Genomic DNA, 20,238 nt, shown 5'->3' on the forward strand with positions numbered 1-20,238 from the left:
CTCCAAACCCCACTCCATATCAATCAACGTATGCCGTCATCGGACCAACAACCCTCAACACAGATTACTGAACCATATCCTTTTATATTGTCAGCTTGTACTCGTGAGAAACGCTTATAGAGCTGATAGTCCTCAACCGCTCGCCGAAATGCGGTTCCTGTGTTTGCATGGCGCCAGCACAAGCGGGGAGGTACGCGCATCCCGCACTCAACTTCAAGCATCAATATCTAACCAAGACCATAGATCTTCGAGATCCAATCCGGTACGGATCGAGCAAAGCAAACCATGCTAAACCACAGGCCTAATCTACCTGCTAACCAACCCAGGTGGCCTCGTCCAACCCCTCGAAGAGCAAGGTCACAAATTCCACTTCATCAACGGCCGAATAAACTCCGAGTGCGAACCTGGTCACTTCACCTACCCACCTTCACAACCATGTATGTATTATTATTTTACTAACTCCTCCTAGAACTAAGAGGTATTGCCTCACCCCCCTTCTTCAACCACTACCCGCGGGACATGCCCCCAGGCCCAGACCTGCTCAACGCAATTGAATACACCCTACGCATAATCGACCGCGAGGGGCCGTTCGACGCCGTAATGGGGTTTTCACAGGGTGCCGCCCTCACATACTCACTACTTGATCACCACGTGCAGAAGAACGGCGCGTTCGCGGCGCCGCTGTTTAAGGCGGCTGTGTTTATATGTGGCGGTGCGCCGTATGTGCTTGACGGGAAGGAGTTTGTTAGCTCGCCTGGCGACGACGGGAAGAAAGAGTACCGGGTGACGATTCCGACGGCACATATTGTAGGACGGCAGGATCCGTTGTACCCGCAGTCGATGAAGCTGTTTGGGCTTTGCGAGCCTGGGAAGTCGGAAGTTTACGACCATGGGTCAAAGCATATGATCCCGTTCGACCTGAGCAATAATGATGCGATGGTGGGGATTATTGAGAGGGTTATCGAGAGAGCGTCCAAAGAGAAGTAGGCTTTAAACTTCTTGTTTATTTTTATATTTTTATAATGGTTCGGCGTTGTCTAGTTAGAATCACGCTCGGATGAAGCTCTATCTCTCCTGTGTATCAGAAACGCTATTAACAGAAGCACTACGCCGAGAATAACACTATATGAGAGCGGCTTCCATTGTCCTGGGGATGCCCCAAGTCATAAGTTGCCCTCGCTCTCGGCAGGAATCGTCTTGTTAAGGAACGCTTCCAAGTCTTCAATCTCTGCTGGATCCGCAGAGTGCGTGAGGTACCTAGATTATCGTCAGCAAAGCGGAACGCACTATAACCCCGACGATGGCAAAGAGAAAAAAGGCATCGTACTTATAAGACTTGAACGTAACATCCTCAAGTCCCAACTCCTTGCCCATCGCAGCCGAGAGCTTCCCAAACTCATGCGGCACAATGTCATCATCAGTACCGTGTGCAAAGAAGAACGGCGTCTTCTTATTCGGGAATTCGGCTGGGATGTAATTCTTAATCCGGTCGCTCAGTAGCATGTAGCTCGACAGACCAAAAACACCACCTAGCTTCTCCTGTCCCGTGATTCCGGAGAACACAGACATCGCGCCACCTTGTGAGAAACCGCCGAGCACGATCCGCGATGGCTTGATGCCTTGCTCGATCTGCTCTTTGATGAGCGTGTTGAAGTAGTCTCGGGACTTGAGGACACCGGGCTCGTCTTGGTGTTTAATGGCTTCTTCGAAGTCGAGCTATATTCACCCATAACATATTATCAGCTATTGTTCATTTTGTATAATGTAACTCAAGAAGAACGGAGACACTCACATCACGGCCAAGCTTGGTGATATCGTACCAGCCGGGCATTGACATTCCAAAGTTCTAATCCGCCACAAATCAGTACGCGACGCTAACCCCAGTTATCCGTATTTCATATCCAGCCATCAGAGACGTACCACTGTAATCGGAATCGCAGGCGCATTGGGAAAGATAAAAGTGACTTCGTCGAACATGCCCCGTCGGCGCCAGTTGTGAGCGAGGGAGACCCTATTCCACCCATCGCATTAATAAACCGATTGCGGGCTCGGGATTTCTTCATTCGAGAGTTTGACATACCATCCTGCACCACTACCAGTTGAAGAAAAGATTAGCTATCTGGGCCACCACTGTGGTATGCGGGAACGAGAGTCCCAGACTAACCTGTCACCCAAACCGTGGGCCATGATCACCGTGGCGGTGTGCTTTTTCAGCGCGGGGACGATGAAAGGTGCGCGAGACATTTTGATTCGGTACCTTGGACTGCCGTTTGAAGTGTACAAAAAGAGGAAAGCGATTAGGTGGAATGAGGACTGGTGATTGTCGGAGGAGGATTAACGAACAACCACCCCCCCATTCTGCCGCACAGGCCGAGGTTCGGCGTCCTCACCGCCTAAATAATTGTATATAAACCATGTAAAATGATTGTAAATACATAAACCGTGGATTAATTCTATGTACCTATACAGAGTAAGTCTATTAAACATTATTCTAATTCTATGTATGTCAATTGCAATCAGGCAGAAATCTGGTGCAGCTCCTTCTTGAGCGTATCGATCACAGCTTGCACTATATCACCGTCCACAACATTCTGTTGCCACGAGATTCCCAACGTCAAACACCCATCCAGGCCAGTTATGACAGAGAACGCAAGAGCAGCACCTGTTACACTCGCACATTGAGTGAAGATAACCCTACCCATCTGCGGAATTGACGAGTCACCCGTATTCTCCGCCTTCGTAGCACCAAGACTAGACAATTCAAACGTCGATCTTCTCTCTTTGCCAATTTTGGACTCGCACAAATCCTTACGGTAGTCTTTGACGTATTTGAAAAGACCGACAGAAGTGTTCTTACTCTTCAGAGCAACCTCCTTCTTGACCGATTCCCGGACCCGCTGGGCTTCGCTCCATGGGAAAGTCTTCTCAGTCACTGCCTTGCGCGAAAAGGTCTCCCCGAGCTCCTGCACATAAACACCCATTGAATCTTCCGTGATTGTATCTGGAAGCCAAGGACGTTGAGTGATGGGTATGCTACCCGCCACACGAGTGAATTTCTCGGGAACATGAGCGAAGATCGAGCGAGCGATGGCCGTGTGGAGTGCACAGGTGAGTGTTGTGCTGTGTTCGCGGCACACCTTGACGAGAGCTGATGTCTGAGCGGCTGTTAAGACAAGGAAATGGATATTTGTCTTCAGCGGAACCTGGAATGGGCCGCCTGCCCATAGTTTGGGATCTGGCTTGGAATAGACCCATTCCTTGAATGCGATCCTGAGAATGTAGGGGAGAGAGATGGGAAGTGGATGGACGGCTTCTAGGTTGGGTAAGAGGGGCATCTTTGGTGAGGTGACCACTTGTTTAGCTTCGTCCGGCTGTAAAGATGCAGCTCCACGTAAAGCCTGTAGAAACGCCCGATGGAATGTCTTGCCGGAGGTGCCGTCGCCGAGCGCATGGTGGTACACAAATACTGCAGTAAAACGTCTAGATTCATCATCCTCCGTCAAGATGAGAAGCCGCCAGAACGGCGATGGCGCCGTGAAACCGATGCCATGTTGGGTTTCAAGAACAGACTTCAGTTCGCTGTCATTTTCGTCTAGCGACAAGGTCTGCGCAGCCTTTTGAAAGGAAATTGGTTGGCTAAGATCGATCTCTGTGAGTCGCACCCAGTAAGGATCCTTGGTGTCTTCGCCTAGAGGAATTGCAGAGAGTATGGGATGCAGATTGATCAATGTCTCAGCCGCCTTGTAGACGTAGTCCTTGAGAGGGAGGGTGAATGTGTCCGGGATGGTATAATTTGCCGAAAAAGCAACGTTTAGATAGAAACCCAGGGGATGCCGCGAGGTGGAGTATTTCTCCGAGAGGCCTGAACTCATTAGTGGAGGTACATCATATACTGGTTCTCAATTGCTCACTCACCGACTGCACGCAGTCTTTCAAAGTTATCTGTGGCTGTAGTCATGATTGTGACTCCTGAAACTCACAGCCCGGCAGCGAATTTTAGAAGAGAAGAAAAGGATCGGAGAACAATACTAAGATCTTACGATTGTGGATATACTCGGCCTGTGCCACGTGACAAGGATCCATGGGAGAGCTCGATCCAGAGTTTCAAACCCAACCATAATATGGAATTTATACTTAATGTCATGATAAACAAGAGGTTACTTAAATGTCTTCAAATGGGGGAGTAATTTTGTGGCTCCGGTGACTTGTGTCGTCTCACTACGCTGTCAATCGGCACCATGTTCAGTGTGACAACTATATATATATAATATAGAGTCCGAAGTAAATCCACGTTCCTTTCCTAAATATTGCCTTTTTTTTTTCTTTTTTTTGCTCACTACTTTCAAGAAACCGACGAAGATAGAGATAAAATGAGAATTACCAGCCTTACTATAATATTCCAGGTGGCTGGATACCACCAGGAAAACAATTTTCATTTAAAAAATGACATGTAACAAGTAAGCTTGAAAAGCGAAGAGTCCATTTCACCTTCCAAGGGTTGTAACCTTTGGACTCCTGTCCTGGAGTTATAAAGTACAAAAGAACTACCTCCCAGTCATCACTTAAGGAGAGCTCGCACACGCTCCGACCAACGTCACAATGGAGCCGTCTCCATCACAATCACTCCTGGCAGCATGCCACGACCCGGATTCTCTGTTCGCAAGACTTAGGGTTTATGGACTAATAACTAAGTCACCTTCTACCAAAAGCTGCTTTCAAAACATCAAGATTATAATCCACGTTCGGCTATAGTATTGTTGGGACAACTGTCTGCCTGCACTACTAGCCCTTCCAAAGAAATTCAGTATTTCCCATAATATTTCTCATCTATCAAATCGCCAGTGACCCAAGAACCGAAACGCCCAAAACGCCCCAAGAAGCCGCCTGCAACACCGCTCCACCAGTCAAAAAGGGAGCATGCGACTCACCCTTATTTTTGGTATCCTCACCACCCTGCGAGTTTCCCTCTGGAGTCGAGACGTTGGCATTTCGGTCTGCCGCGGCGCCAGTGAAAGGGACAGCAGTAATGCCAGTGTTATTCTTGCATGTGGACTTGGATGGACCAGGGATATTTTCCGTAGTGAGTTGGAGATCGGCACACTAGTATGACAGTATTGCCATTTGTTTGTCAGTTTGTACTTCACGGAAAAGGTGGAGGGTATATGAGGTTTAATAGAAACGTACAGCATACAAGCCCCCGTCAGGATGTCCATTTGCCTGTACTTGCAACGTCATATCCAACCCGTCCTCGAGCTTTCTTCCCAGTGCATCTTCGGAGAGAGTCACATCAGGTACGCAGAATTCACCCAGTCCTTCCACCCGGAAGGTCTTGCTGAGGGTGATGTTGTAGTTCGTGCCTGGGGCTGAGCCTACGGCAAGGAGGAACCGAACGGCTGTTTGGTCATGGCCCAGATCCACCGAAATGGGGAATCTGGGTGAGGAGAGAGAGATCATGGTGCGGCTGGAGGGTTGAGAGAATCCCCCACAGGGAAATTCGGACTGAGTCTTTTCATCGGTGCCCCGGGAGGGAGGGTAGTTGATGGTGAAATGGGCGGCAGTGAGAGACGCCAGAAGTGCCGGGGGGAAGATAAGAAATTTCATGATGTTTGATGGCTTGGAGAGTATGAGGGGGAAAGGAGAGGTAGTTAAAGAAGTTGCGGAGGAAAAATAGTGTTTGGTGGCTCAATACCGAGTGAGGAGTAGTAACACATCCAAGCTGCGGCGGGAAGGGACTACTAGCAGAAGATGGCTTAAATGTCCAATTCTACAGCATAGCCAGTGAATATTGGATAGGTTATGTTTTTAAAACCAGATTAGCACACATCTGCTGGGAAAGAACTGTAAGAAAGTATGGATGTATACGGAACGCTGTGGATTCTTCGTAGTCCTGGGTCTCGTATAGCACAGTGTCTAATATTGAAGGCAAATTTAGACTTCTATCTGGACAGAACCACTGTGGTCTAGAATGTCCGGTCTCTAAGAACATGCTATTCCAAATTGCCAGTTGCTGATCTTCAATGCCCTTGTTCGTTCCATTGAACGAACCGTCCCACGACAAGTTCCCCAAGAAAAGACCCACCAAGAATAGAGCAAAAGTATCCAATGTTCGTCGTCATAACAGCCAACATCCTGAGAAATGTGAATTAATAAGTTGTCAACAAAGCAGCAGTTGTAGACATACAGTAGATAAGTAACCCCTGTGATACAGAGATAAATAAGAGCCCGAGGGAGATCCACACTGAGCCGCCAGGGCGGAGCCTCGTAAGTATTGCGATAAACCACTTTGACTGACTCCTCGACGCCTTCAGCGGTAATGAGCTTTCCTATCTTTGTGTCTGGATCTGCTTCAATGCGGCCGGCTTCGGAGGGCCTGCCTGCGACGACCACGTAACGACGCCTGAGATAGGCGTACATCCAACGCTGCTCCATGTACGCTTTGAATGCAACAAGACAGCGGGCGATGATGGCGAGGATGACCAGAAAGATGCAAGTGCCCGCATAGGAGCCGTTGGATGAAGGGGACCATCCCTTGGAAAATAGAGGAGAGTTGTGGGAGGTGGTGAAGATAACTGAGTGGCTCACCACAGTTTCCTCATGATCCATCGTATTCATGTCCATTTTGAAGGTTGCACAGGAAGTCGAGGAATTTGTAAATGTCAGTCATGAGAAGGGGGAGAGAAAAGATGAAGATGATGGGTTGGACCTTGACAGCTGGAGCCCTGCAGGAATGTACATTCCAGGAGATAAGAATAAAATGCCACCACCCCACAATTAACATTGTCACTCATGAAGCCTCTTGTAATTATAAAAACAGGTGTATTATATATAGAAATGAGTACATTTTCCCGTCTAAGTTGGTGCAGGAAAGTGCGCAGATTATTCACAATGGAAGCACGCTCGTAGGGAGGAGGACATCCTTCCAACACAACTTCTGAAGTGAAACTTCAACAGTCAGCTCTGGATGAGATGAACAACCAGTGACACCATCAATATGAATATGAGCAACAATTCGGAGGTTGCTAAGGTCATGATTAACCCATTTTTCCTCCAGAGGATCTACTGGGGCTGCACCGCCTGCTTAATCGCAATCGCAGCTTTCGCCAACTTGATTAACCGCTTCCTGGAATTCCAGAGGTGAGTGCTCGTGCTCATGGCAAAAAGACCCAAACTAAATATACTAGACTTCGAGACGAATCCCCTACTCCATCGAAACCGAAATCAGTATTCTTTCGTGCGTATGCCACTTTGACGGCAATAGCCCGCGACTCAAGACACTTAACTCCACGGCCAGTACCGCTGTTTGGTCGTAGATTTTACATTGCGCCAGTTTTACAATGGTCGTTCGTTATGGTTCATCTCGCCTCGATGGCTGTGACGTGCTTCTACGGCCTGAATACCCAGGACCAGTGGGAATGGGAGGAGGTGGGCTATCGCACGGGGTTTATCACAATCGCCCAAATGCCCTTGGTGTTCATTCTAGCCGGAAGAGAGAACATTATAGGGTTTCTAGTTGGCGTGGACTACCAGAGTCTGAACTGGTTTCATCGATGGCTGGCACGAACTCTTTGGATATGTGCGACGATCCATATGGGCTTCTGGTTTCGGAGCTGGGGAAGGTATGATTATCTCGTTCACCAACTGAGAAACGAATACTACTCCCAATGTGGGTTTGCTGCCTGGTTCATCCTAACATTCATTATGATCTCTTCTGTGAGGCCTATCCGTCGGCTGGGATATGAGTTCTTCGTTCTACAGCACCTTGTGATGTTCATCGGCTTCACGGTTGCGGTTTGGCTCCATATAGATGAAGATGTTAGGACATCGCTTTGGATGTCCATTGGGTTTCTTGTTTTTGATCGCGTGGTGCGGTATGTTTGGGCGACTTATATCAATCTGTCGGTGTTCCATAAAACCACTGGAATGTCGCACGGTCTCTGGACGCATCATGCATCTTTCACTCCGCTGTCTGGAAACGTCACCCGAGTCACTATCCAAAGCCCAGGAGCCCGATGGAAACCTGGTCAACATATGTTCCTTACTTGCCATTCAATCGCACCGTTACAAAGTCACCCATTCACTATCGCCTCGATTCCCGAAGACCAGAGGATCGAATTCCTCATTCGGGCTGAGAAGGGCGCCACGAAACGCTTCTGGGAATATGCGGTGCAAAAAAACGACCTCGGAGCGGCAGACACCGGCGGCTCAAATGAGAATCATTGCACCGTATTCCTTGAAGGACCATATGGAGCACACCGCTCCCTTCGACAATTCGATAGCGTGATCCTTTTTGCAGGCGGCATGGGGGCTACCTTCACGATGCCGCTTCTCCGGGATATGGTTGCACGATGGAAAAAAGCGTCTGAGCAAGGTGACAAGCCACACCTGGATGTGACAAGGCATATTCACTTTGTGTGGATTATCAGGTCACTTGAGTTTTATAGTTGGTTTGAATCTGAGCTAACATCCGTGTTTGAGGACATGGAAATTTGTCGACGCGATGCACAAGATGTGGTACAAGATCTCGAGCTGAGCATATACATCACTGGTCCCCGTGCGGCGGAGATGGAACAGGCCCTAGCAAACGGGGGTCTACTAAGGTCCGCTCGAACCCCGCCAAAAGCAAGGCTGGTATCAAATGTCGGCGAAAAGAGAGAAACAGCTGACGAACATGCCATCCCTCCTCATTCTGCTTCCCCAACGAATGAGAGATTCGCAACCACCAAGAACGAACAGCGACCTTTCATCCCCCAACAGATGACGCTGGGCGGTGGACGTCCATCAGTGGCTAGAACAATCCGTACGAGCCTCGAAAAGGCCGAAGGAGAGAGCGCCGTAGTCGTCTGCGGTCCCCCCAGTCTGTCAGACGAAGTTCGCCGCAGCGTCCTTTATCTTAGCAATGAACGGGCCGTGCATAAGGGCACGGGTGCGCAGGGGATATACCTCCACGTGGAGACATTTGGATTGTAGAATTGGATGGGTGAAACCAAAATAAATGTCAACTGGGTTTGTCGTGCGCAGTCGAGAGGGTCCACTGATGGTACAGAGGCCAAACGGAACTGCATAACGCTCCTAGTAGAATTAGGAAAAATACCCCGCTTTTTTGTCAACCTGGATAATTCAAAGAGATAATCTTGGAGAGGAACAAGTCCGAAGGGATAGCTTGGATAAACCTTTATCGCCCTAGATACTTTTCCTGCCTAAATTAGGTAGTAAACTACAAGTTCCAAGGTTCAACGTTGAACAAGCTTCTCCGTACGACCTTAACCACCCATATTCAGAGCTGATAAAGAAAGCCGATGGGGCAAATAACAGAACCCTGAGACCGTCCACAACAATATTATAAGGAGGCTGTGTATTTCCTTGATCTCATGGTGTTGTTGATAGCTAAAAACCTGAAACCGCTCGGAAAAATACCGAGCCACGTGATAAGGTACTTACCAGTATGACGTAATCACCTGACTCACCAAGACCCTCACCACCAAGCTGCGCTATCCGGACTTCACCTCGTCCGTGCCAAATACCCCAAACATACCAAGTTACAACCCAAGAGGACACTGCAGATCAAGATGGTTTTCCGATTCGTACGTTCTCCCACTTCTCCTCCCCGGCTCCTATCGAGTCAGCATCCAACCAACTACCAAACAACAAGAGCTTAAAGCTCCAACCGAACTCCTTCCCACCCCTCAATCCAATCTCACTCACATAAGCCGATCGAAAGCAAAGCAAAGCTAACATTCTATTTAATAGGCCAAAACCCTCGACCCCATAACCCTCTTCCATACCCCCTCCATCCAATCCTCCAGCAAAGCCTACAACATCCTCAAAGCTGCGTCCGCCGCGGCAAGCGAAGCCTCAACCCCAATCGGCCGAGGCGAGTTCCAGCTCGAAGTCACCACCGCCCCGCCAACAACAGACCAGCTGCGCAACATCCTGGAGTACGCTACAGGGGATCCGAGTTCGGGCGGCAAAGCGGGCGGTCCGACGTATGCGGTTTCGGAGATTGTGCAGGGCGCGAGAGATGCCGAGGATGCGCTGAAGAAGTTTAAGGAGGACAGTGGGCGGTTTGTGAGGCCTGTAACGGTGGATTGGACGAATGGGCAGGCAGTTGTTGGGGACGAGGAGAGTGCGATTTTGAAGATGGTTAGACAGGCGAATGAGTAGATGTTCTCTGGGCCAAGGGGATATCGAAGTCTTTACTAGGGTATTGGGATGAAAAAGGTATAGAATTTGTGATTGTATTATCATCTACGATACCATCTATGTATCATACAACTCAACTCCATTCAGACGGTACCGACCGTGCATTAAACTGATACTCGCTTACTCAAACAATGGCCGCCCGAGATCCAGCTCGTGAGGAACAAACATAAAAAAGAACAGATGTGCATAGAACCGCAATTAGAACATCGTGCCAAAGGTTCCATCCGTCGCAATGGGTTTGCGAGGAGAAAGACGGCCAGTCCCTTCAATGTTAGGCTTGCGATGTCTGTTGCTAGTTAGTCTCGTGCGTTGATAAAGAAGAGGGGTTGACGAACCTGAATGTGAATCCTACAAACAATCCCTTGCTCATCTTGTCGTCACGTTCTGCCATTTCCTCCAAGGCACGCTGCTTGTCGTGCACTTCCTTGTATTTAGCCATGTCGGCCTCGTTGCCAAAGTCGTCGAAGTAGCCAGCGTCCGTTTCCGAATCCAGCTCGGGCACAAATGGCGGGCGCTGCTCGCGCAGGTGAGTGAAATCAACTTCGTGGAAGTATTCGTGTTCATGAATTTCGTGAATGTTCTTAAATCGGTAATCTTTTGATGCCACCAATCTCGTGATCAAGTCCCATGTTCGTTTGGATAAAAAGTAGTTCGGATCTTCGTACACAGGCTTCCGGAGCACCTTTTTCCAGTTCTTGAGGTTCTGCCAGGTTTCATCCACTGTTGCACCAGCAAATGGTGGGTAGCCCGCTAAGGCTTCAAAAAGCATACATCCCAAACTCCAGTAGTCGACGGTGAAATCGTATTGATCACCCTTGAGCACTTCGGGTGCCATGTAGTCGGGCGATCCGACGATAGACTTTGCGTAGTTTACCTGGCGTTCCCGCAAACTGCGATACCCTTGGCGACGCTCGGCCATCGTACGCTGTTCCATCGGGCGGCCAAATGGCACTGGAGTTTTGCCAACTTCTTCCAATTTCACTCGCATGGATTCAATCTTGCCGGGATTTAACATACCCGCTGCAAGACCGAAGTCGGTCAATTTGACATGTCCAGTCGAGTCAATGAGGAAGTTTTCGGGCTTCAGATCACGATGAATATACCCGAGGGCGTGCAGCGCATCGATGCAGCAGAACATTTCCGCAACGTAGAATCGAGCGTGTCGGTTGTGCAGCACACCAGTGTTGTTTAGCAGCGTTCGGAAATCACCCCCCGGCACAAATTCCATCGCAAGGTAGATCTGAGTGTCATCTTGGAAAGCATACAGTAGTTTCACGAGCCAATCGCTCTTGGCCGCTGTCAATATGTCGCGCTCAGTGAGAATATGCCGAATCTCGTCCAACTTGAACAGCAACTTCTTGCTCATGACTTTCAGGGCGCACACCTCTTTTGTGTCTTTCTTCGATGCTAAATATACCTGTCCGTACCCACCCTGACCAACTTGAGTCAAAATCTGGAAATCACCCTGTCTAAGTCTGGTACGACGCTTGCGGAGGTGGGCCCGCTCCCGACCCAAATATTTCGACAGGGCGGGCTCGTACTCTTCCACCGGACTTGCGGGGGGTTCAGGGTTCGCGGCACGAAACTGGGAATGGCGGGTTTGGCGGTTGTGAACGTAGCTGAGTAGATCAAAGTAGTGATCGAGGAAATCTAGCACTGTTAGAAGCAACACTACCGTAGCAATTGCGCTTGGACTTACAAAGTTGGGTCACATTGACCAGTCGTTTAACTCGAGGATCCTGAAGCTTTTCGAGTTCCTCTGGGGTCAAGCCCCGCATCGGCACCTGGCGCCTTTGAACGCTTTCCAGGTCCTTAGACTGGTATTGCTCTTGACGAGAAAGCGCCGCGGCAGCAGGATTGGGTCCGAGGTCCTTCCCTAGGCGACCTGAATTTGGAGGGGTGTTTTCCTTGTTTGATTTGCGGGTTGGGCTCGCTGGGCGAATGACACTCTCATTGAGTGACTCGCCACTTTGGTTGGACTTGGAGAACATAGGATGGTTGAAGTGGTTGTGGGTATTTTTAGTCGGAGAAGAGGGTTGCAGTTTCAGCGCCTTGTCGAAAACATTCGGGAGATCGAAAGCTCCAGGAGGCATGCGATTCTTGCTTGGGCTTCCTTGCGGTGTCTGGATAGGACTGGTGAATCCATCTTCGCGGGGCGTTGAGGGGCGATCGTAAGCCTCATTTCCGGAGCGGGTATGCAAAAGCGGAGGAGGATGAGGGAGACGAAAGCCGGAGCGATCTTTGGAGTCGAAGTCGAGCGCCATTATGGCATGAAGTTCGTGAATCCAGCAATTTGCGATATGTCAAGATAACACCGTGGCGAGGGAGCGATTCTTCGCCGACACAATCCACACGTCAAACGCAAGCGGCGAGACTCCAGAGGGGCCCAAGTCGCTATTTAAAGAAACCCGATGCGATTGACACGAGGGAAGGAAAATAAATCGAGATCTCGACGAGACGGAGTGAGAAAAAGAAAATCGTCGAGCAGAAAAAGCAATGCGAGCGAGCGTAACACAGGCTGGTTTCGCTGTTTCGCAGTGCGACGGAGATGAAAGAGCAAGAATGGCTTTTTCTGGGAGAAACAGGCCGCAATGTTGAGCACAAACAAGGGCGGTTGTTATGGTTGTTTTCTCGACGCGAGGGGTGAGCGCAGGGTGAGCCGTGAACTTGAAGCCGATGAGGGGAAAGCACGACTGGGAAGATGAATCTTAAGAACAAGAATAGAGACGGAGCTGAGCTGAAGCTGAACCCACAATTCCCTTCAGTTCATTTAGGCCCAGATGCTCTGGATACCTGACCACCAGCCAGCCACAGCTCTCTATTGCCTCCTGCTGCTCGCTTCCAGCCCGATGATCGCTGGCTGCTGCCAACTTGCTGCCCCTCCACGGCGTGTGCCTGGATTGTTTCCCCAGCAACTCCCTTGCTCCGATCCCTCTACTCCGTCCAAGATCGGTCCTGGCCTCAGTCCAGCTGCGAGTCATCCCGCTAGTCGCCCGCAGGATTCTATCACAAAAAACAAACAAGACGATCCCTAGTCATTTGTGGGCGGGCGATCCATCTGAAATCTTGATCGGGGTGCTCAGCCACTGGTGGAGCAGATGGTGGACAGCACTACGGAGGATTATCTACGAGGACCACGATGTGCCGGGCGAAATGCGAGAATATACCTCGAATTGACGAGGACAATTGACTTAACCAATTCATTTCATTGCATTGTTGGGCTTGCTCTTCTTTGTTTACTTGGACTTGTCCTCCCCTTCCCCTCGTTCCCTCATCCAGGAGACGAGCGGACCCGAGCACCAGCACCAAACCTTGAACCATGGATCCGAGCCCAGATCGCACTCACCCAGCCCACAACAGACAAACTCTGATGTCATACTCCAGCCGCTCTGAGCTTAGAGAACCCCCTTGGCTCGCTGTCCAGTCTGTTGGTACAAAAAAACACATGTCAGCAATCCACTCTCGAGTCCCAAAACCGAGGCTTCATGGCCCTCCATTCGGCGTTCACTTACGAAAAATGCCAGCCCATACGATGGCGTTGTAAAGGTGATCTTCGATCCCTTGGGGAAATGGAACACATCACCCGGCAATGCCGTCACCTTCTGTCCTGTCTCGTCCGAGATCTCGTACTCCCCCTCGAGGATAATCTTCATCTCGTCGTAGCTGTACTCGTAGGTAAGCGGCGTTCCCTTTTCGAGACGGTAGAAGCCAGCGGAGATAGGCTTGTCCGGGTTGTATGAGTCGCTGATGCGGTTAGCAGTTGTCCTATCTATGTAAGATATGACAGGCAGAAGATACCTTGAGTCAACATCACCCAGGAAGGCATTCTCGTTCGCAATGAGAGGAGGCTTGTAAGTGGATTGCGCTTTGGCATGGTAAACCATAGGAGTCGGCATTTTGCTTGATGTAGTACTAGTTAACGGCAGTAGTGGTGGTACAGAGAATAGATAACCAGCTCAGCTACATTTGCGATAGAGGTACGAAGCAAGAGCTTTATATTCCACTTGTCCCCTTGCAAGCCCTAGGATCAATAACCGCTTGATATGGCGTCGCAAACTTTTCGGATTCACCTTCTGGAGTAGGACACCACGGCAGTCAAGATACTCTATCTCACGACCAGCACGAAGAGCATCATTGGACCGGATCGGACGCCATATAGCTCAGAGGACTCGATCTCCAACTCCCAGGAAGAAGTGAGGGGATGGTCAAACCGTGAGGGGGCCACTAGCCAGACAGTCCAAGCTTCAAGCTCCTGATAGAGAAGAGACCATCTTGGCGGGGAAGCAAAAAGACTCCCCGCTTGCGTTTAGACCCTCTGATACGATGTAAAGAGTAGTAATCCGATAACAATTAACAGGTTACCCTGTCTTTTTGTCCCGACAGGACTCCCCCTCTATCGCGATTGATGAGGGGTTGTGCTCGATAGCAGCGGCACTGGATCTTTTTACCCGTCTGGGTTAGGGTTTCCCATCCCACCTCACTGGACTGTATGAGGGGTTGCCGGCCACATCCTTTCCTCTTCAGTTCCAGCAGGAAAGTTAATTGTGCTGATTCATTGTCCAGCAGCCGTTGGAGTCCTGGTTGTATTATTCAAGGCCGTTGACTGGCTCTGGATATGATGACGGGTGTGGCAAGAATATAGTAGCTTCGCTCTATTGAGCAGCGAAGTCCAGCAATTGGAATCTGGATGGGACAACCATACCCAAGAAGTAAGCTAACCATAGGCACTATTATGTCTTTGACTGGTAGAAGGCGAGATGCTCCGCCCATCCCCGTGGTACCCGTGATCGGACGATATGTCTGGACGCAGTCTTAAATACAAGGCCTTTACTTCCCTCCGGCGTTCTCCCGCTTCTCGTTCCTACAAATATCCCTGCTGAACCAGCACTCTCGATCGAAAGAAACAACGCCCACTGAAAGTTACCTCGCCCAATGCAGATCTCCAAAATTATCAACCCTGTGCAACGCCCTCTCAACTTCCAAGGAGGAACTGACGGTTCTTGAAAGACCTCATCATCCCGTCGCAGCTAGAACAACGCCGCAATAGTAGTTTCTCTGCGACTCCATTGAATTCCATTCGAACCCCAGAGACCCCGGACCGACCGCCGTCATCCCATGCGCCAGTAAGAAAGTCGCTAGCCCAAGTACTACCAGGAAAACGCTATCCAGCCCTGTCGATAGCCGTGCCGTACGTAGCCCGTGAGCCAGTTCGAACAGCAAGTGACATCAATCAGAGCACGCTAAGAGCAATATGCTAATTCATTAGGGACTAAACCGTAGACTCCGCTATTAAACCCAAAGAAGCGCACAACCAACTCCAAAAACCCCCATAGCGCGTTCATATCCACTAAGCCCAGGCCATATAACAACAAAAGAGAATGTCGAAAGTGTCGATAACGCATGACCTAGAGCCATACCTGGACTCTCTTCGAATGTACTTGGAAAAAGACGGGAAGACCACCATTCGACGAGAAGCGAAGACAGGAAGTCCCCCAGCCGGTGCGTCCCAGAATGGCGAACGCCCCAGCTCTCGAACGAGCCAGAGGAGCCATGATGATAAAAGCCACCATGGCTTCGATACACAGAATCGGAATAAATGAGTGTACGGGGTGAACGAGCATGCTTCAATATTTAACCTAGGAATACTACACTCGTGTTAGCGTACAAAATTAGTATTTCGAAAGGCATAAAAGGACTTACCTTCCCAATCCCATTCTTGCATCACATGCACCCAGTGTGACTTTCCCCGTACCGTCTTCTCGAACTCGATGTTCTCCAAAGGGGATACCGCAGAGCTTCGGCGCGCGGAAGCTTGGCCGGTGTAGAATACCCTATTATTCCCTGGAGTTTGCCCTGCGGTACTACGAGAGCGGCTAGCCCCCGGGGTTTGTTGCTGTTCTTGCGCCTTCTTTTTAGCTGCACTCGCATCTCGGCGAGCCCAAACTTCACGGACGACCTCAATGCATCGGTCAATAGAGCCCAACATCAGCCGGGACTGAATTGCGCTCCATCGATTAAGCACCCAACCCCGGTCCTCTTCCTGCTCGGCCTCACACCCAGCGACCAAAAGCGGAAACATTTGGATTATTGTGGTACGTGAGCTAGGCGGTACTGTGGCCAAAAGAATCAAAACCCGCTTAGCCAGTTCCGAGGTTGGTTCTGAAGGCATCTCAGGGACAGCTTGATGAAGATACAACAGAGTGGCCCAGCGATAGGCATGGGCGGTCTGAATACTATGTTGGACTTCGGAGGTAGGATCCTCTGGGGGCTCAAACCAATCTGGTGGTTCCCATCGCTCCACCAATTGCTTAAGTTCAATGGCCTGGGAAATAAGGGATATAGAGTTCGACTCAGTTTTGCGGACGCGTTGGATCAATCGGGCAACTTGATTAATGAGTGGGAAGAGCGTTGCAGCACATCCCATCAAAGGATCAATTTCATGCACTGTATTCTCTGAGAAAGGGAAAGAAGGAACTTCCATCTCTTCCTCTCCGTGTTCTTCACGAGAAGTCAGGCGGGCAATGACATCCATGTATAGCCAGGTGTTATACAAGAAACGTACTCTTCTGAGATCGTTCCCTTGAAGTCCGCCCTGCATCCCGAGTGTCACAACTTGGGAAACCAATGCCTTTGCTCCACGGAGATGCTGTATGCAGGAACGAGTGTGTTGGTCCCAGGTATCAGCAAAAGCAAGAGCGAGGCTTGTAGCTAAAGCAGCGTCTGTCCTCATACTTTGTATATCTCGCACCATACACGTAATGCTCTTTCTCATGTGATCCACTCCGTGAACCCTCAACGATGGGTTGTCTTTGCTAGCATGGAAGGCAGCCAGCGCAAATACTGCATGATAAAGAGCTGGGGTATCCTTAGCCAATGGCCAAACTAAAGTGCGCCATGGGTTTTCATGGACGCCATCTTTGACGGACAGAATTCCACAAGTAGACCTATCAAAATGCCGGACAAGCATTTCTGGGTTTGCCAGAGTAAAGGCTGGTTCTCCAAGCAGTCCTGAAGGCATGATACTCGGTTCAGTATGTTGGGAGTCATACGGCGCTGGGAAACTGAGGTTTCTGATTCGCGCGCCTCGGTCAGGCTGCCTTATAATCTCCTCAATTCCGTCGCCATCTCCTTCTAGGAGGGCTTCGAAGCTGAATTCATCGTTTCCATGGGAGCCCTCCAGCAGGCTCTGGGTGATACTACCGTCATGGCTAGGGCCTGGAGAAAGAAGATTTGACAACCATGGTGACTGTTCTGAAGGTGTCATTTCGGCAAATGACGATGCGAAGAGGTCATCACTAAAGCTTCCCGAGCCCGAATAACCTAGAATCTGATCTAGTGAAAGCCCTAGATCTAGCTTTGCCGGTGAGTGACTTGATCGTCTAGAAGTAATATCTCTTGGTGCGCTCCGCTGAGAACGAAAGGGGCCAACACCATCCATTCCAAGAAGTTGGCTCTCACTCATCCTCCGGCTATGTAACGCCACATTGCGAGCTGGCGGTGATGGGCTTCCTGTACAATAAGAAAAAAGAAATGCTTGTTAGCCAATTTCCAAATAGTTGCCAGGTGTTGCATATGAACCTTTCTTTACTTTTGGGCCGGTGCTTCTTCCAGGGACATTACTCTCCCCAAACGAGCGCCATTTGAAGTCCTTTTTGTATCCTCCGCATTCCACATTGCGCTTCTTGCACTGGAGACATGTTGGTTTGGACTCGTCGCATTTCAGTCGCTTCGCCTTGCAGGTGATACAACCTGGATGTTAATGACAGGAAGAAGGTCAGCGCACTGCGCACTCATGAAACATTGTGCCTTTCTCTTCTCTCTCCATCTCCTCCATGCTATTTTTAGTTTTGGGTGACTGTAAAGAATTGGCAATACCGTACCATTACGGCTCTTTGACTGTTTAGGCTTGTTAGTTGTCACCGTTGTTGCGGTCTGCACAGGCGCTGCATTCCGAGTGGAGACGGAAGCTGTGGAACGTCCAGCTGGAGAAGCGGCGGGGGGAGGGTCTAGAATGGCAGACGGCGAAGGAATCCTGATCTTTTCCATGCCAACAAGAGAGCTTGTATCTCGAGACACCACAAGCAATGAAGGGGTAACCGGCTGGAGATTATAAATTATGGAAAGGGGAATAAAAGAGCACGGCGGCGCTTGTGGAAACGATGACTTGTATAGTAAGTAAGTAGACGCGAGGTGAAATAGCAATTATGATAATGATCTGCGAGGGTGTTTGGGAGGGGCTGGATGGGGCCTCTTCGATGTAATGTAGGAGGCCGCAGATAAGGCCGTCAATTAAAAGTCGGTGCCAAAGGATAGATAGGGACGAGACATGGAGGAGAAAAAGATAAAGTCGAATACCTAATACGCCAAATTCCCCGAGGCGTGAGGAGAAACCGTCATCGCCTTGATAAGGGTTGGCACTAGAGCAGCAGAATGCGGAGACTTGGAGCAAGTCGCGAATCGCGGATGTGCCGATCCAACAGCACCCAAAGGCCTGTGGTGTAGCTTGGATTAATGCCTGAATTTTATTGGGGCCTAAACGAGCCAGGGTCGATGAGCCAGATGGCCATCGAACTATGTGTTCTTCATGCAAGGTTTAGTAACGTAGACGATGGATCCAAAAGAACAATGAGGGGGCGAGGCAAGTGCACGTCCTACCTGCTCTACTGGTTGCCGTTTTCCGTCTCAACCCCGGGTCCGGAGCAGGGGCTGTCCCCAGAAGGCAGCATGATCAGAAAAATCAGATTACCTCCAAAGCGGATGCAAAGAATCTTCGAGCTGCGTCGGTGCTGATAGGATGGGGAACGCCACTGGGCCCGGGGGAGATGCAGAAGATGAGGAAACGGGAGCTGGGAGGATTCCTCTGCTGGCTGGCAGCAACCCCGTGACACTTTCCCACTTGGTCCGCTGCAAAAGCAAACCTTGGCTACGAGCCTGCCATTTACCCAGTTTGAACCAGAAATCAAGGACGAGCACTATCTCGAGTCTTACAAACGCCCCCACGGTGTAACGGCAGCGAGGAGCTGAGAGTCTGAAACACGGCGGAAGTGCATGGGTTAGGAGTTGGGCCATCTTAGAATTGTGATGGATATCAGCCAGCAGATTCGTTGTAACACTCCATGACTCCTTTGCTAGTCATTGGGAGAGGTGGCGCTGTCTAGGCTAGTTTCTATCGTGTTCATCTATGACTGGGTCAGATGGGGCTGGTGATTGAGGACATCGTTGCGGTTCCCGAGGGAAAGTCCGTTGGAAGACGTGGAGTCTCCGGCGAGAGTGCTAGTCAGGCACTAGTACCGTCGTTGCTGTGGGGAAATAGGCTATGGATCCATAGATGCTTCTTCCGTGCACTTTGATGTCTATTTAGTAGAAAAAGAAGACAAACAAATTATGTGACTGGTTGTGTTGTTAAACTAACTACCCCGTGAGAGTATGGTGATGGTCTTTGCAGCTGTCATTGACCTATCAGTACATTCACATGCCAGAGGAAAAGAGAGGTAAAAGCTTGGCTTTCTACATTCCATCAAGACGTACTGCCTATGCAGAAGATGCTCCCAGAGAGACACATTTCGTTCCTAGATGAGGCGGAAAGGAGCTGGAGGGTTAGACCTTGTTATTTCCAATCGGAAACGCGCCTTAAGGCTGCATCCCCCACGAGATCTGGGGCTATCATTCAAAGTTTCATCATGGTGATCAGTTTGATGGGGATTTGAGTTTGCCCCTTGGAAGATGTTAACTTGATAGGGATCCTGTTCCGGGGTGATACTTGGTGTAGTAGCTGCTCACCAGAGTCAAGATCATCTTAGGCTACATAGTCTCTTTTGGTAGCGATATACTTTTGCTCTTCTGGCTTTGGCCTTCCTTAGCGAATGAGGCACGCGACAGGACAATTCATGGGAGCCCACTAATCAGCATGCCTCTCGTGTGTATAACCACGTGATACTAGCTAGGCGTATCCTTGTCACCAGATACTTTAGTTCCACCGCACACTTTCGAGGGAGCATTGAGTATAAAATGAGAACTAGCTTTCTGGGCTCCAAGTCC

The 20,238-nt window shown here is 49.8% G+C and overlaps 10 protein-coding genes across 10 annotated transcripts; 3 read left to right on the plus strand and 7 right to left on the minus strand.

The window, feature by feature from the left end:
• Nucleotides 1-148: 148 nt before the first annotated feature.
• Nucleotides 149-987, plus strand: APUU_10554S (uncharacterized protein; the record flags this gene model as incomplete). The annotated part of the gene is made up of 4 exons (XM_041702085.1): nucleotides 149-190; nucleotides 244-262; nucleotides 327-407; nucleotides 470-987. 4 exons carry the CDS (start codon nucleotides 149-151, stop codon nucleotides 985-987), a joined length of 660 nt encoding a protein of 219 aa, XP_041549920.1.
• Nucleotides 988-1,163: 176 nt separating this feature from the next.
• APUU_10555A (palmitoyl-(protein) hydrolase) lies at nucleotides 1,164-2,244 on the minus strand (the record flags this gene model as incomplete). Its single annotated transcript, XM_041702096.1, has 6 exons — nucleotides 1,164-1,257; nucleotides 1,328-1,716; nucleotides 1,793-1,846; nucleotides 1,921-2,011; nucleotides 2,081-2,092; nucleotides 2,165-2,244. The coding sequence occupies 6 exons, from the start codon at nucleotides 2,242-2,244 to the stop codon at nucleotides 1,164-1,166; spliced, it is 720 nt and encodes a 239-aa protein (XP_041549921.1).
• Nucleotides 2,245-2,516: 272 nt separating this feature from the next.
• APUU_10556A (uncharacterized protein) lies at nucleotides 2,517-3,958 on the minus strand (the record flags this gene model as incomplete). Its single annotated transcript, XM_041702107.1, has 2 exons — nucleotides 2,517-3,862; nucleotides 3,916-3,958. 2 exons carry the CDS (start codon nucleotides 3,956-3,958, stop codon nucleotides 2,517-2,519), a joined length of 1,389 nt encoding a protein of 462 aa, XP_041549922.1.
• Nucleotides 3,959-4,830: 872 nt separating this feature from the next.
• On the minus strand, nucleotides 4,831-5,601 carry APUU_10557A (putative GPI anchored protein; the record flags this gene model as incomplete). The annotated part of the gene is made up of 2 exons (XM_041702118.1): nucleotides 4,831-5,100; nucleotides 5,185-5,601. 2 exons carry the CDS (start codon nucleotides 5,599-5,601, stop codon nucleotides 4,831-4,833), a joined length of 687 nt encoding a protein of 228 aa, XP_041549923.1.
• A 413-nt stretch (nucleotides 5,602-6,014) lies between these two features.
• APUU_10558A (copper transporter family protein) lies at nucleotides 6,015-6,618 on the minus strand (the record flags this gene model as incomplete). Its single annotated transcript, XM_041702129.1, has 2 exons — nucleotides 6,015-6,129; nucleotides 6,182-6,618. The coding sequence occupies 2 exons, from the start codon at nucleotides 6,616-6,618 to the stop codon at nucleotides 6,015-6,017; spliced, it is 552 nt and encodes a 183-aa protein (XP_041549924.1).
• A 373-nt stretch (nucleotides 6,619-6,991) lies between these two features.
• Nucleotides 6,992-8,967, plus strand: APUU_10559S (ferric reductase family protein; the record flags this gene model as incomplete). The annotated part of the gene is made up of 2 exons (XM_041702140.1): nucleotides 6,992-7,134; nucleotides 7,182-8,967. The coding sequence occupies 2 exons, from the start codon at nucleotides 6,992-6,994 to the stop codon at nucleotides 8,965-8,967; spliced, it is 1,929 nt and encodes a 642-aa protein (XP_041549925.1).
• A 599-nt stretch (nucleotides 8,968-9,566) lies between these two features.
• APUU_10560S (uncharacterized protein) lies at nucleotides 9,567-10,161 on the plus strand (the record flags this gene model as incomplete). The annotated part of the gene is made up of 2 exons (XM_041702152.1): nucleotides 9,567-9,581; nucleotides 9,748-10,161. 2 exons carry the CDS (start codon nucleotides 9,567-9,569, stop codon nucleotides 10,159-10,161), a joined length of 429 nt encoding a protein of 142 aa, XP_041549926.1.
• Nucleotides 10,162-10,398: 237 nt separating this feature from the next.
• On the minus strand, nucleotides 10,399-12,464 carry APUU_10561A (serine/threonine-protein kinase; the record flags this gene model as incomplete). Its single annotated transcript, XM_041702163.1, has 3 exons — nucleotides 10,399-10,486; nucleotides 10,536-11,850; nucleotides 11,900-12,464. 3 exons carry the CDS (start codon nucleotides 12,462-12,464, stop codon nucleotides 10,399-10,401), a joined length of 1,968 nt encoding a protein of 655 aa, XP_041549927.1.
• Nucleotides 12,465-13,595: 1,131 nt separating this feature from the next.
• Nucleotides 13,596-14,096, minus strand: APUU_10562A (cupin domain-containing protein; the record flags this gene model as incomplete). The annotated part of the gene is made up of 3 exons (XM_041702174.1): nucleotides 13,596-13,625; nucleotides 13,713-13,944; nucleotides 13,999-14,096. 3 exons carry the CDS (start codon nucleotides 14,094-14,096, stop codon nucleotides 13,596-13,598), a joined length of 360 nt encoding a protein of 119 aa, XP_041549928.1.
• Nucleotides 14,097-15,831: 1,735 nt separating this feature from the next.
• On the minus strand, nucleotides 15,832-17,662 carry APUU_10563A (fungal specific transcription factor domain-containing protein; the record flags this gene model as incomplete). The annotated part of the gene is made up of 2 exons (XM_041702185.1): nucleotides 15,832-15,845; nucleotides 15,901-17,662. The coding sequence occupies 2 exons, from the start codon at nucleotides 17,660-17,662 to the stop codon at nucleotides 15,832-15,834; spliced, it is 1,776 nt and encodes a 591-aa protein (XP_041549929.1).
• Between the last annotated feature and the right edge of the window lie 2,576 nt (nucleotides 17,663-20,238).

The sequence above is a fragment of the Aspergillus puulaauensis genome, chromosome 1 (assembly GCF_016861865.1).
Source record: "Aspergillus puulaauensis MK2 DNA, chromosome 1, nearly complete sequence".
Lineage (NCBI taxonomy): Eukaryota > Fungi > Ascomycota > Eurotiomycetes > Eurotiales > Aspergillaceae > Aspergillus > Aspergillus puulaauensis.